The 12,763-nt window shown below is 40.4% G+C and overlaps 1 protein-coding gene across 1 annotated transcript in view; it reads right to left on the bottom strand.

The window, feature by feature from the left end:
• Positions 1-12,144, bottom strand: part of CUNH3orf70 (chromosome unknown C3orf70 homolog) — a 79,596-nt gene extending 67,452 nt beyond the window's left edge. The window contains exon 1 of the mRNA XM_077754560.1: positions 11,909-12,144. Coding sequence (XP_077610686.1) covers positions 11,909-12,104 — 196 coding nt within the window. The 5' untranslated portion in view covers positions 12,105-12,144. The remainder of the gene's footprint in view (positions 1-11,908) is intronic.
• Between the last annotated feature and the right edge of the window lie 619 nt (positions 12,145-12,763).

Raw genomic sequence — 12,763 nt, 5'->3', positions numbered from 1 at the left:
AAAATTATAGAAATGGAGAACAGATTAGTGATTGCCAGAGAGTAATTAGGGGTTGTGGAAGGAGAGAAAGTAAGTATGGCTATAAATGGGCAACGCCAAGGGTGTCTGGGTAGCTCAGTCAATTAAGCATCCGATTTGGGCTCAGTTCATGATCTCACAGTTTGTGAATTGGAGCCCCACATGCGGCTCTGTGCTGACAACTTGAAGCCTAGAGCCTGCTTCAGATTTTGTGTCTCCCCCTCTCTCTGCTATTCCCCTGCTCACACTCTGTCCCTCTCTCTCTTGAAAATAAACATTAATAAAAGGGCAGCATGAGGTGCCTTGCAATGATGGAAATATTATTTTGGCTGTATCAATGTCAATTTCCTGGCTGTGACACCACACTATAGTTTTGCAAGATGCTACCACTGGGAAACTAGATAAGGATACACCAGATCTCTTTATTACTTCTCAAAACTGCATATAAATCTAAACTTATTTCTAAGTAAAAAAGTTTAATTTTAAAAATTAAAACGAGGGCACCTGGGTGGCTCGGTTGGTTGAGCGTCTGACTTCGACTCAGGTCGTGATCTCACAGTTCATGGGTTCAAGCCCCACGTCGGGCTCTGTGCTGACAGCTAGCTCAGAGCCTGGAGCCTGCTTCAGATTCTGTGTCTCCCTCTCTCTCTGACCTTCCCCTGCTCACGCTGTCTCTACCTGTCTCTCAGAAATAAATAAAACATTTTTAAAAATAAATTTAAAAATTTTACAAAATAATAAAAAATTAAAAATTAAAACATGAACACAAAATTGATTAGAATCAGAAATCAATGAACTTGATAACACAGAAAAAAATTAATTCAAGAAACTTTTGAACAGAGTGTTCTGACTATACATCATTCCTAGGATATAGCCTAAAGATCAAAATATGCAAAATTTCTTAAACTTTATTTATTCATCAGTTTGTTGTTGGTAGTGGTACTAATGTAATAATCCCTACACTACCTTGTGTGTAGCTGAAAATAAAGGAAATGAGTAAATATTATGACGTACTGGACGCCAGGATTTTTACCCACAGAGAAGCAAGATACAAATACGGAATGGGGAAAGGTGACGGGGACACACACACACACACACACACAGACACTTCCTAGATCTGTCCACTGAACAGGCCTAAATGTATAAAAATCTCAGGAGAAATAACCACACCAAAAGTCCAGATAATGGTTTCCATGCCATTCATCACTAAAAGGAATCTGGGATTCTTAGAAAAACAATGCATTTCTGGTCTGAGAGAAATTACTAGGTAAGCCTGGAACAATTTGTTCCAGAAAATAGGGAAGTACTCAGAAAAATGATAGGAACACGTCAAAAGGACACAGAGGCCAGCCTGAAGGGGCTCTCACTTAAGCCAAATGAAGACAGTTTGAGCATCAAAAAGAGTTATGGTGCTTACTTATAACAAATAAAAAAGAACCAAGTCATCTATAGTAATACTTAAAAGAGAAGGTATGTAGGTAGAAAAGAAAAACTTTTNGAGAGAAAAAAAGAGAGAAAGAGAGAATCCCAAGCAGGCTCAGTGCTGTCAGGGCAGAGCCCCATGCGGGGGTTTGATCTCCTGAACTGTGAGATCATGACCTGAGAGAAAAATCAAGAGTTGGATGCTTAACCAACTGGGCCACCCAGGTGCCCCCCAAAAACCTCTTTTTTATAAAAACAGTTCCATCAAATGGTAGAAAGAATGGCAGAATTATAAAATCACTATTGCAACCACCAAGTGATCCACTTAAGACTCCTCGTTCAATACTAAAATCACTAGGGTAAAGTCTGTTAGAGAGCAGGATATTCATTCAGTGTCAAAGCATCACCCACAGATAGTATGTTAAAAACAAAACGAAAAGCTTTTTAAAAAGAAAAATAATAAAGGGGAAATGTACCTTTATAACAGACTTGTCAGGTATCGCCTTAGCATTAGCAGTTGTGGAACAACTTGACGTGCTAAGTCTCCTCACCTGATAGGATACAATGTCACCTCTGTAATAACTCAACAAAATTGTTTACCTAAATATAATTATGATTAAACAATTAGGCAAATTTAAAATATGGGAAACTCTACAGTTAACTTGGATTTTTCAAAAATTTTAATGTCATCCCCCCAAAAGTGTGATTATTCTAGAATGATTAAAAGAAACTAAAGTGATACAATAATGAAATCTGATGTATGAATCATGATTGGACCCTGAATTTTTTAAAAAAACAGCTATAAAAGTAATTTTTTGACAATTAAGAAAACTGTATACTAGATAGCATTGCTGAGTTAGTGTTAATCATTTTAAATGTAACTAGTATTATAATTATATAGGAAAATATATTATACAGGAAAATCATACAGGAAAATGTCCTAATTCTTTTTTTCTTGTAAAGGTCTGCAAGCCTTTTTATTTTTATTTTATTTTTTTTTTTACAAATAGTTTATTGTCAAGTTGGTTTCCATATAACACCCAGTGCTCATCCCCACAGAAAATGTACTAATTCTTAAAGGCATGCTGAAAATACCAAAGTATTACTCTTAGTGTTTTTATTTCACTAAATTCTGAGATACAGAGGAAGAAATACCACATCTGTATCACACCAAAAATAATCTACTTTTATAAGTACCAGGCAAGTTAAAGAATTTGTCCTGAAGGGACTGTTTTAGGGCATTGTGTAGACACAACTGGAGGGATTATATATTATTGGCACTCTGGTACTGCACATTTTTGGCAGTGTGCTTTCAGAATACTGTTAACCATCAGAAAATTGAAGGGGCGCCTGGGTGGCTTAGTTAGTTAAGCATCCGACTTTCGCTTAGGTCATGATCTCACGGTTTTGTGGGTTCGAGCCCCGCGTCGGGCTCTGTGCTGACTGCCAGCTCAGAGCCTGGAGCCTGTTTCGGTCTGTGACTCCCTCTCTCTCTGACCCTCCCCTGCTCACACTGTCTCTCTCTCTCCTAGAAATAAATAAAACATTAAAAAAAAAAAAAGAAAAGAAAATTGAAGAACCCACCATTATAACATGAGAAACACAGAATGAAAATTCTGTGAACCTGAGTAAAGTAATTTGCAAAGACTACAATTAAGTCTCCTTTGTCCAACATTCTAGCAGCCAAGACTACAGTATCAACTAGCACTTTTGCCATTTTTCCATATAAATTCAGCATTACAAATAATGGCCGAGTATGACCACTGGATCCTGACAAGGCTTCTAAATCATTAAAATTAAATATGTCCCATTTCACTTTAACAATGCAACTTTTATAATGTTCTGATCCTTTGAAACCTATTGACCCTTATTTGCTATATATGAAAGCTATCAACTGATATATCTTATAAACCAGAACTATCCATTGCTTAACAATGGTGGAAAACAGGATACAGGAAAGGCGTGGGAGTTGCAGCACATTGTCAGATTTTATGACAAGAAGCAGATAATCATCACATAGTTAACTATTACAAAATATACCTTCCAATGATGGTAACAAAAAACTCATTAATTTCTAAATGTAATTTTCACAATGTATATACTACCTTTGTTGTTGTGAGTGTTTAAATGAACAAATGAGTATGGTCATAAAGTGAATTTCAAATTAAATTTCAGGACATTTGTGGAAGGGGGAAGTAGCTGGAGACTGACATTCATTACACCATGAAACTGGTACTATTACTATCTCCATAGTAAAAGTGAGGAAACTGAAAGAGGTTAACTTCCCCCAAACCATATAACTGGGTAAGTGGGCAGATCCAGGATTCAAACACCAAGTCGAAGCTAGAGCTTGCCCTCAGGATGATTATACTATCTGGTATTTCGTGTTTTGTTTGTTTGGTTTTTTTGAGGAGGGGCTCATGGCACCTTTTACTAAATACCTGCACTAAGTACTTTGCTTGTGTCACTTGATCCTCATAATAACCCTGTGAAATAGGAACCTGTATTCCTGTTTTTCAGAGGGAACATTAAGGCTGAGAGAGGCTGACTAACCTGTCCAAAGTTACACTGCCAAAAATCATGGAGGAACCATGATTCAAACTAAGGTGTGTCAGACTCCATGGCCCTTGTCCTTTTTCTAGGATTACTGTGCCTTCCTCGTTTTGTGTATAAACCATTCTTTATTTTTCAAGAAAGCAAATCTTCTACTGAACAACTTTTGATTGTTAAACATGTGTTACTATTATTGCTTGGAGTTAATAACATTTCTCTAAAAAATTCTTTTAATTATTGAAATTCTACAGTATAAGAGAACAAACCTAAACAAAATGAGGGTCTTGGAATGTAGGAAATTATTACAGAAGCATCCTCAAAAGCTATCCAGTTCAAATCCCTAAATAACAACAGGCTTGGAAGCTAGCAATAATTAATGGTATGCATGCAAATCTAACAACAACCAAAAGAGTTTGCACCAGTTAGGGACCAGCTGAGGATAGGAGGTGACTGAAGATTCATATTATACAATACACTGTTAAGCAGTTTTTAAAAGCACAGTTTTTAGTGTTTGCAACCACTCTGAAAAATGCTCATACTGCATACAATTGCCCTTCTTTTAAAATCAGAAACTGTTATTTTACTTAATTCCTGTTTATTCCAAAAGGAATTTAAAACAGCTGACAATCATCCTCACTATACCCTGAGCGTAACCAAGTGCCCCAGAGCCCTGGCTGCCACTTGGTCTGTAAGATTCTAATGTACATTTGCCATATACAGCCAAAGCAAAACTACATGTGCCCTTCAGCAAGTTTCCTAATCTAAACAAAATGAGGGTAGTAACAATACCTACCTCACAGGGCTGTTCTAAGGTTTAAATGAGATGACACATGCAAAAAGATGATGTGTGCATATATAAAGATTGCATGCAAAAAGAGATGCTTGCAATAAGCACTGTTATTGCTATTGTTGAAGTTGATGTGTGTCCACGATTGAAGCACCATGTGGATGGAAAAACACCTATCAGTTTTCTCTTTCTTTGAAAAGCTTTGAGGAATCTCACTCAGAACTTAATGTCACACTTGTCTTCTTAACATCTATATGTTCTTCCTTCAACCACCAGACATGGTAAGAAACCTCATTNCAAGCTTCCATTGACTCCTTCATCCCATCAAACTACCACTCCATTTTCCCCCCTAGCTTTCACCATCAAACTTCTTAAATACATTTTTCTGCAGCAACTGCTATTGATATGATTGAGATGCCTAGGAAAAGCAGAGGGCATTACCCTGGGGAAGTCAGAACTTGATTTTGTGAGTTTCCCCTAAGTTGTGCAGAAGCAGGAAAACAAAACAAATAGAGTAACACAAAAACCACAATGCTAATACACTAACTAGTGGAGAGAAGTATATTTGCTCAAAGGTCCTAACAGTAAAATTCTCTAATCAGCTCCTTCTCTCCCTATAGAAAATCTATAAATAAGAAAGCAACTTATAGCCAAATATTTGTAGGATAGTCCAATTATACAGACCAGATATTTAAGCTCTAGGCAGTGTTATCATCTTCTCTGAACAGTTCTGAAAAAGACACTTTCAAATCCTGCCTCTCCAATACCCGTTTTTCTATATTTCCATGCTGCCCATCCACCTTCTGCTGTGACAGTCTTTCTTTAGATATGTTAATATCATCTATTCGACTACATCAAGTCCCACTCTTCCTGCTTTCAATCTGAAAAAGACAGACATCTTTTAAGATGTCTTCTGCAAAAAAACCCGAGCTCATCTATTATGTGATTTTATTAAGCCAACTCTGAGCTCTGCTGGTGGCACCAACATCATACCCCGTACACTACCCACCCACCCCTGTCACCTTCTAATCACTTTTTCTTCCTTTACTCTTAACTTAGATGTCATCCCCATCACATCTCGTGACCTCTTTACAGTTCTCATTCTTCTGTATTTCATTTTTGCAATTGTAACAATTCTCCACTCATTTCTTAACAATTTTTTCCATCACTGGCTTTGGTGGAGTCGAAAACTGTTGATCTGTGCATTAATTTTAAATTGCTCTGTAGAACCTATGGTGGTTAAGAGTCTAGGTCCTAGAATCAGACAGGCCTGGATCCAAATCCAGGCTCTACTTTTACTAGCTTAATTTCCCTAAGCCTCCTTCCTCAATTGTAGAATGGACATAATGACATAATTGTCTATTTAGTGCTTAGCATAATAAGCTTACTCTGGCACAAAGTAATCACTCAATAAATGTTAACTGTAATTTCTGTGTCACAATTCTCAGCTCCTGTCATTCTATTCTTCTCTTTCTACTTTGAAGAATTCGTTGTCTCAAATAGCGTTGACTAATACTGCAATTAAATATGTTCTTTTTTTAATGTTTGTTTATTTTTGAAAGAGAGAGGGACACAGTGTGAGTAGGGGCCCTCCCTACTCAGAGGCAGAGAGAGGGAGACAGAATCCAAAGCAAGCTCCAGGCTCTGAGCTGTCAGCACAGAAGCCGGACACGGGACTGGAATCCACGAGCTATTAGATCATGACCTGAGCCGAAGTCAAACACCCAAGCACTCCTGTAATTAACTATATTCTTGAAGTTACTTTTGCAGGACTAAATATTTTACCTTCTTCCTCAGTAATAAAGAAAATCACTATTTGTAATTTTGCCAATTTCTAAGAAATAACCTGCTGAAAACGGATTTAATCTTCATACTTTCTCTTTTTTTAAAAGATTTTATTTTTGGGGCGCCTGGGTGGCTCAGTCCGTTGCACATCTGACTTCAGCTCAGGTCATGATCACACGGTTCATGGGCTCAAGCCCCGTGTCAGGCTCTGTGCTGACAGCTCAGAGCCTGGAGCCTGATTCAGATTCTGTATCTCCTGCTCTCTCTCTCTGACCCTCCCCTGCTCACCCTCTCTCTCTCTCTCTCTCTCAGAAGTAAATAAAAAACATTTAAAAAAAAAAGATTTTATTTTTAAGTAATCTCTATACCCAATATGGGGCTCAAACTCACAACCCCGAGAACCACACACTCTGACTAAGCTAGCCAGGCACCCCTAATTTTCATACTCTTTCTTAAGACACTCATTTCCCTTGGCTTCCTACAACAAAATATGCAAAAAAACCTTTTCATTTCTCATACTATAGCCCCTCCCTTGGTGATCTTCTTGCTTCACTATGGCCACAACTGTAATCTAAAAATAAGTAAATAGGCCACCCGGGGGCCTCAGTTGGTTGAGCATCTGACTTCAGCTCAGGTCATGATCTCACAGCTCATGAGTTTGAGCCCCACATCCGGCTCTATGCTGACAGCTCAGAGCCTGAAGCCTGCTTCAGATTCTGTGTCTCCCTCTCTCTGTTCTTCCCCTGCTTGTACTCTCTCTCTCAAAAATAAAGATTAAAAAAATTTGTTTAAATAAAAATAAGTAAATGACTTTGATAATATCTCTAGTGAAGACCTCTCCTCTAAGTTCTAGATCCCTGCATCCAGCTGCCTACTCACATTACTATGTGGTGACAAGACAGCTTAAACTCAACAGATCCAAAACTGAATTCACGGTCTCCCTGGATTCATGATTCAAAACAATCCATGCTCAGCCAAACCCTAGTTCCTCTCCAATATTTTCTTTTTGTTAGTGAACGAATGGCACTACCATCCATCCCATTTGCGTGAGGCAGAAGCCTAGAAGTTATCCTTTATAACTTTTCCTCTCTCTCCAAATATGATCCATTCCAATTTCCATTTAGGTATATTATTGCATGAATTTCTATTTTATACACTAATATCAAAATAAAAATAATCTCCCTTGCTAGTTTCATTCCTCTACTGTCCATATAACTGCAATAATGTTAAGGTCTCTACCAACTGAAACTTCAGACTTCTCACCTTCCCTGTTCATCCCTCCCTTACATTTCAACAATCTAATTTCTTATGCTTTCTCCATGTTCTACCTACCTAGCCACAAAATCTATTATATATTTGCATGTGATTTCTTCTTTCCCATTCCTCTTCCCCAGCCAAGCTATGTCTTTTTTTCTCTCAAAAGTCCTCTTGGAATCTTTCACTTATTAATTCCATCCAATATTGCTCCTNGGGGGGGCGGTGAAACAAAGTTACACATTCAGGGCCATGGTTTCTTCAACTCAGTAACTATCTCTGATAGTGACACCTACAAACATATCATAGTTTTCCTCCCAGACACGATTCTCAAAATCTGCCATTATCCAAATACATTGTCACCTTTAAAAATACATCAAGTACCACATCTATGAATATATACATGTTTTACATGTCTTTTATGAAGATGTACATATTTTCGGTCTTTTCTATTTCCTAAGGTTATGAATTTCACGAGTTTAACATAAACTATATATAGAGGAACTTTCTCCATTTGTTCTGAAATTCCTTTCCCAAATATCAAAGTGGTCCTCTCATTTTACCATTTTTTGATTTGGTGAACAAGTTGATAGGTTTCTCACCCATATCATTTGTGATTTTATTTTATTTTTTTAATTTTTAATGTTTATCCATTTTTGAGAGAGAGAGAGAGAGAGAGAGAGACAGAGTGGGGACAGGGGACGGGCAGAGAGAGAGGGAGATACAGAATCTTGAGCTATCAGCTCAGAGCTTAAGGCGGGCCTGAACCTACGAACCATGAAATCATGACCAGTGCCAAAGTTGGACACTTAACCAAGTGAGCCACCCAGGCGTCCCTCATTTGTTATTTTAAAGGAATACAAAAATAAATATAGTCATGTCCTTATACTCTGCATAAAGGGCATGGTCCAGCTGTTTTCATGTTTATATCCCTAGCTTCCATCATAATATCTCGGAAAGAAAAGGTGCTCAACATACATTCAACAGAATTTAAAAATTCTGCTTAGGACTGATGTTGTAATGTTCATGAGTACCAAAAAGAAAGTAGAAATTCTGAAATGTGTGAGCTCTGCTTCTTTTCAAGAAGAATGATATTTGGACTAAAAAAAGGGGTAGAAAGAATTGATTCCCAGTATAGGGAGAAGACTGTAACAAAGCACCTTTCTGCTCTCAATGAAATGAAGCTTCTCGTGAATGTGATCACTGAATCGCTGCCAGTGGAGGAAGCATGGATACCTGGAGGGTTGCCAAAGACTGGAAACAAGCAAATAAATGTAGATCTGATTTTTAAAGAAAAGATGACAGTAGTCCAATAGACTCGATATCAATCCTTTTCTAATTCAGATCATTTATTTAGAAAATAACTTCTAATCACTTAGAAAATAAAATGGTAATGAGCATTTGTGGAACCAAACAGTAACCAGATTCATCGAGTTTCCCTTCTTTTTTAAAGAGAGTGTGTTTATATACAGATCATATATTAAAAAGGAGCAATTAAAACAGTGTCAGATATCAACGAGGCACGATTTCAACAAGGTATATGACCAGGCTCTCATTACGCCAAATGGATAAGATAAATACAACATTAAATGGCTAATTATTTGAATGACCATAACAATGAGTGCTTCTTAATGAATTGCCATCAACTTAAAAGTCAGTTCTAAAGGGGGAGAAGAAGGGCGGAAATGGTGGGGGAAAGGGAGAGAAGCAAACCATGAGAGACTTTTGAATGCTGACAAAAACTGAGGACTGATGGATGTGGGGGGAGGGGGGGGTGGGCAGGGAAGAGGACACTTGTGGGGATGAGCACTGAGTGTTATGTGGAAACTAATTTGACAATAAACTATTAAAAAAAAAAAAAGGAAAAAAAAAAAAGTCAGTTCTACCTGCAAGCTCCAAGATTCTTATCTGTCGCCTTCTCCTCTTCAACAATTTTATCAATAATTTGAATGAAGACGCAAAAGGTTACTATACTACTGTTGGCATCCAATACATGGCTGACATGAAACTAAGGGGGCTCAAATATATATTAAGAAAGAGCTGGGATCTGAAAAAACAGTAAGCCAGATAAATGGGTAATTCTAATTAAGAAGAAATTTAATGGGGAAAATATCTAAAGTATCAGAGTCCAAAAAAATACACATATAACTGTGAGATGAGCAAGTGCCATGACTTAACTGCCACATATGTAAAACAAACAAAAAAAGAGCTTGCTGTCTTTAGTTGACAGCAACCTTAGTTCAATCTGATAGCAGCAAGCTCAACATGATGAGGATATCAGAAAAGCTAATGTGCTGCTAGATGCAGCAGTAGCAGGGTCTCAAACACGGGAGACAGCAGTCCTGCTCGACTCAAACCACAATTGGGATATTACGTACCCTTCTAAGGGTCACAGTCTTCAAAAGATCATAACCATACCGGCACACATTCAGAACAGAACAACCAGAATGCTCAGGAGCCTGGCTACTCTTCCACACAAGGAGAGGCAGAAGATTTATAAGAGATTTATAAACAGCACAAAACCATGCCTTGAGAGGAAAATGATGGCTACTTTCATTCAGTCACTCAGTGAACACGAATTTCACATCTATTTCAAGCCAGACACTGTGACAATGGCTGGGGATACAGACAGAAGATAGTCTATGTCCGTGGAACAATCATATGCATATCTGAAGAGCTGGAAAAAACATGATCTAGGAAAGTATTAGACTGTTCTACATGATTTCATAAGGCAGAAATAAGACCAGTGGAAAGAAGTTAGAAAGTAACTGGTTTTAGCTCCACAGGAGAGTATTTTAGGAATCAAAGCTGTCTGAGGAGACTGAAAGGTTCCCCTCAGGAGTGCTGTATCTGGTGGAGAGACTGCTGAAATAAGACAGGGACCGACTGACCGTCTTTAATGTTCCACATATTCTGTGCTGTGAATCTATACTTCCCTAGAAAATGGACTCTCACCAGATTCACTGTACTTGTGCGCTTCAGCATCACAGCTTTCCTACAGTTGCTACTTCCAACTTTGTATCCTGTCCCCCGCTGAAATGGTGCTTTAGAATGAGGAATGGATCTGAGCGCAATAGTAATAATGAAATATAGGAGGAAACTGACCCATCAGCACACAACACAAAAAAAATCAATACTGTTCAAGGTAAAGAAAAGGCAGGAATTCTCCTAGTCTTCAAATCATAAATTCAATTTAAAATACCCCCCTATGTTCAATTAACGTAAACAAGGACTTGTCAGTGTACTGCATCTCTTGTTGGGAGCCATTTTTTCCTAACCCACAAGGAAAAAAACAATTTTAACTTAAGATCACTTCGAGAATTTGTGTCCTGAATAAACACTCCAAAAACCTCTACTATAAGGGTATGTGGAAACTCAAGTTTATAACATATTTCTTAAAAAAAAAAAAAACCCATTTATTGGATACAGCAGGCCTAATATCATGAACTCATCAAATTGTGGGTGGAATTCTGTTTAAATCGCTACTTGAATTTAATACGTTTTAAAAATCACAGGCAGGATAAACATAGAGAAAAGGTCTAGACCATTTAGTTCTGGCTTTTGTAAATTGGTTAGGGATGATTAAAGCTTACTTTTAATTATTTTATTTTGTAATTTTAAAACAATCTCGTATGTTGGCTCTATATGCTACAACTGGGTATTGAAGGAGTTCACGCTTCCAAACTGTTAATATTAACTTCTTGGAAGCTGTCCCTTACACTTCAGTGTTTTCTCAATTTGGATACAATAAATGGGCCACAATTCGATTTCCAAGGGCTCTTCCTTTTAACGAGCAGCCTGGAAAAGACAAAAGTGAGAAAGAAAGGGGAGCGTCTTTAACCACTAGCCCTGAAAAAAGGTTTCCCCTCTGGTTGTCAACTCTCACGGCGCTCTACCATTTCTCAACACAGTGCCTGGTGATTTCAGATAAAAAAGAAAAAAAAANGGCCCCCTCCCGCCCGCCCGCCGGGAGCCCAGGGTGGCTGCAGCCTAGCAGCTGAGGGGGTGCCCGCCGAGCCCCAACCGCGACCCTGGACACCGAGCGCCCTGGGACGGCGGCGGAAGGCGGGGAGACGCGGCTCGACTTACAGTGACACCATCCTAGGTGACAGCACCAGTGCAGCTTGAAGCACTTGCCGTGGCTGTGCGTGGCACAGATGGAGAGCCCGTCGCACGGCTGGAAGTCGGGTCTTCGGGCAGCGCAACTCCGCGCCAGGGCCTGAGCCTCGTCCACTTTCTCGCTCTTCCAACCCCGCTCGGGCGCCGACGCCGACGCCGCACTCATTTCCGCTCCCTCCGCGGAGCCGAGGGCCGGGAGCCGGGAGAAGCGGCGTCTGGGCGGGCAGAAAGCCGAGCCGGCTGCAGACGTGGGAGGGCGCGGGCCGGGNCCTGCCGCCGCCTGCCTCCCTCCCTCCCTCCGCCGCGGCGCGCGCCGCGTCTCCACGTGCACACGCGCGCGCACACACGCGCGCGCGCCGACTGGCCCCGCTGATGCTCGGCGTCCCTCGGCTAGGCTGGCCTCTTCACACACAGTATCGGCGTCCCCTCCTGTCACAGCGAGTCTCTGACACGCACGCATTCATTCCTCCGAGACCGACCCCGACCGACGGACGGCCATTATGAACAAACACACGCCTCGGCGGCTTGGCGTTCAAGGCACCGCCGCTTACGCGCGCGCTTCCCACACACACTTCCAGCTGAGCTGGGTTGTGTGGAGAACTCCCCCGAGGGCCGGGCGCACCAAGGACACGCCCACCCGAGCTGCTCGGTGGGCTGGTCCTCGCGCATCTGCCAGCGAGCTTTTCTCGCACACACAGTCTCTCCCCACGCGCGACTCATACTCCACCCCCCCGCACCCCTACACACCTCCCGGAGTGGGCGCAGAGGCCCCTCGGAGGCGCGCGCACGTTCACGCTCGCGCGCATTCCCCCGGGGCAGAGCTCC

Source organism: Crocuta crocuta, unplaced genomic scaffold (assembly GCF_008692635.1).
Source record: "Crocuta crocuta isolate KB4526 unplaced genomic scaffold, BGI_CrCroc_1.0 scaffold70, whole genome shotgun sequence".
NCBI lineage: Eukaryota > Metazoa > Chordata > Mammalia > Carnivora > Hyaenidae > Crocuta > Crocuta crocuta.
The sequence above is the reverse complement of the archived record's forward strand: the minus strand, read 5'-3'. Positions and strand labels throughout refer to the sequence as shown.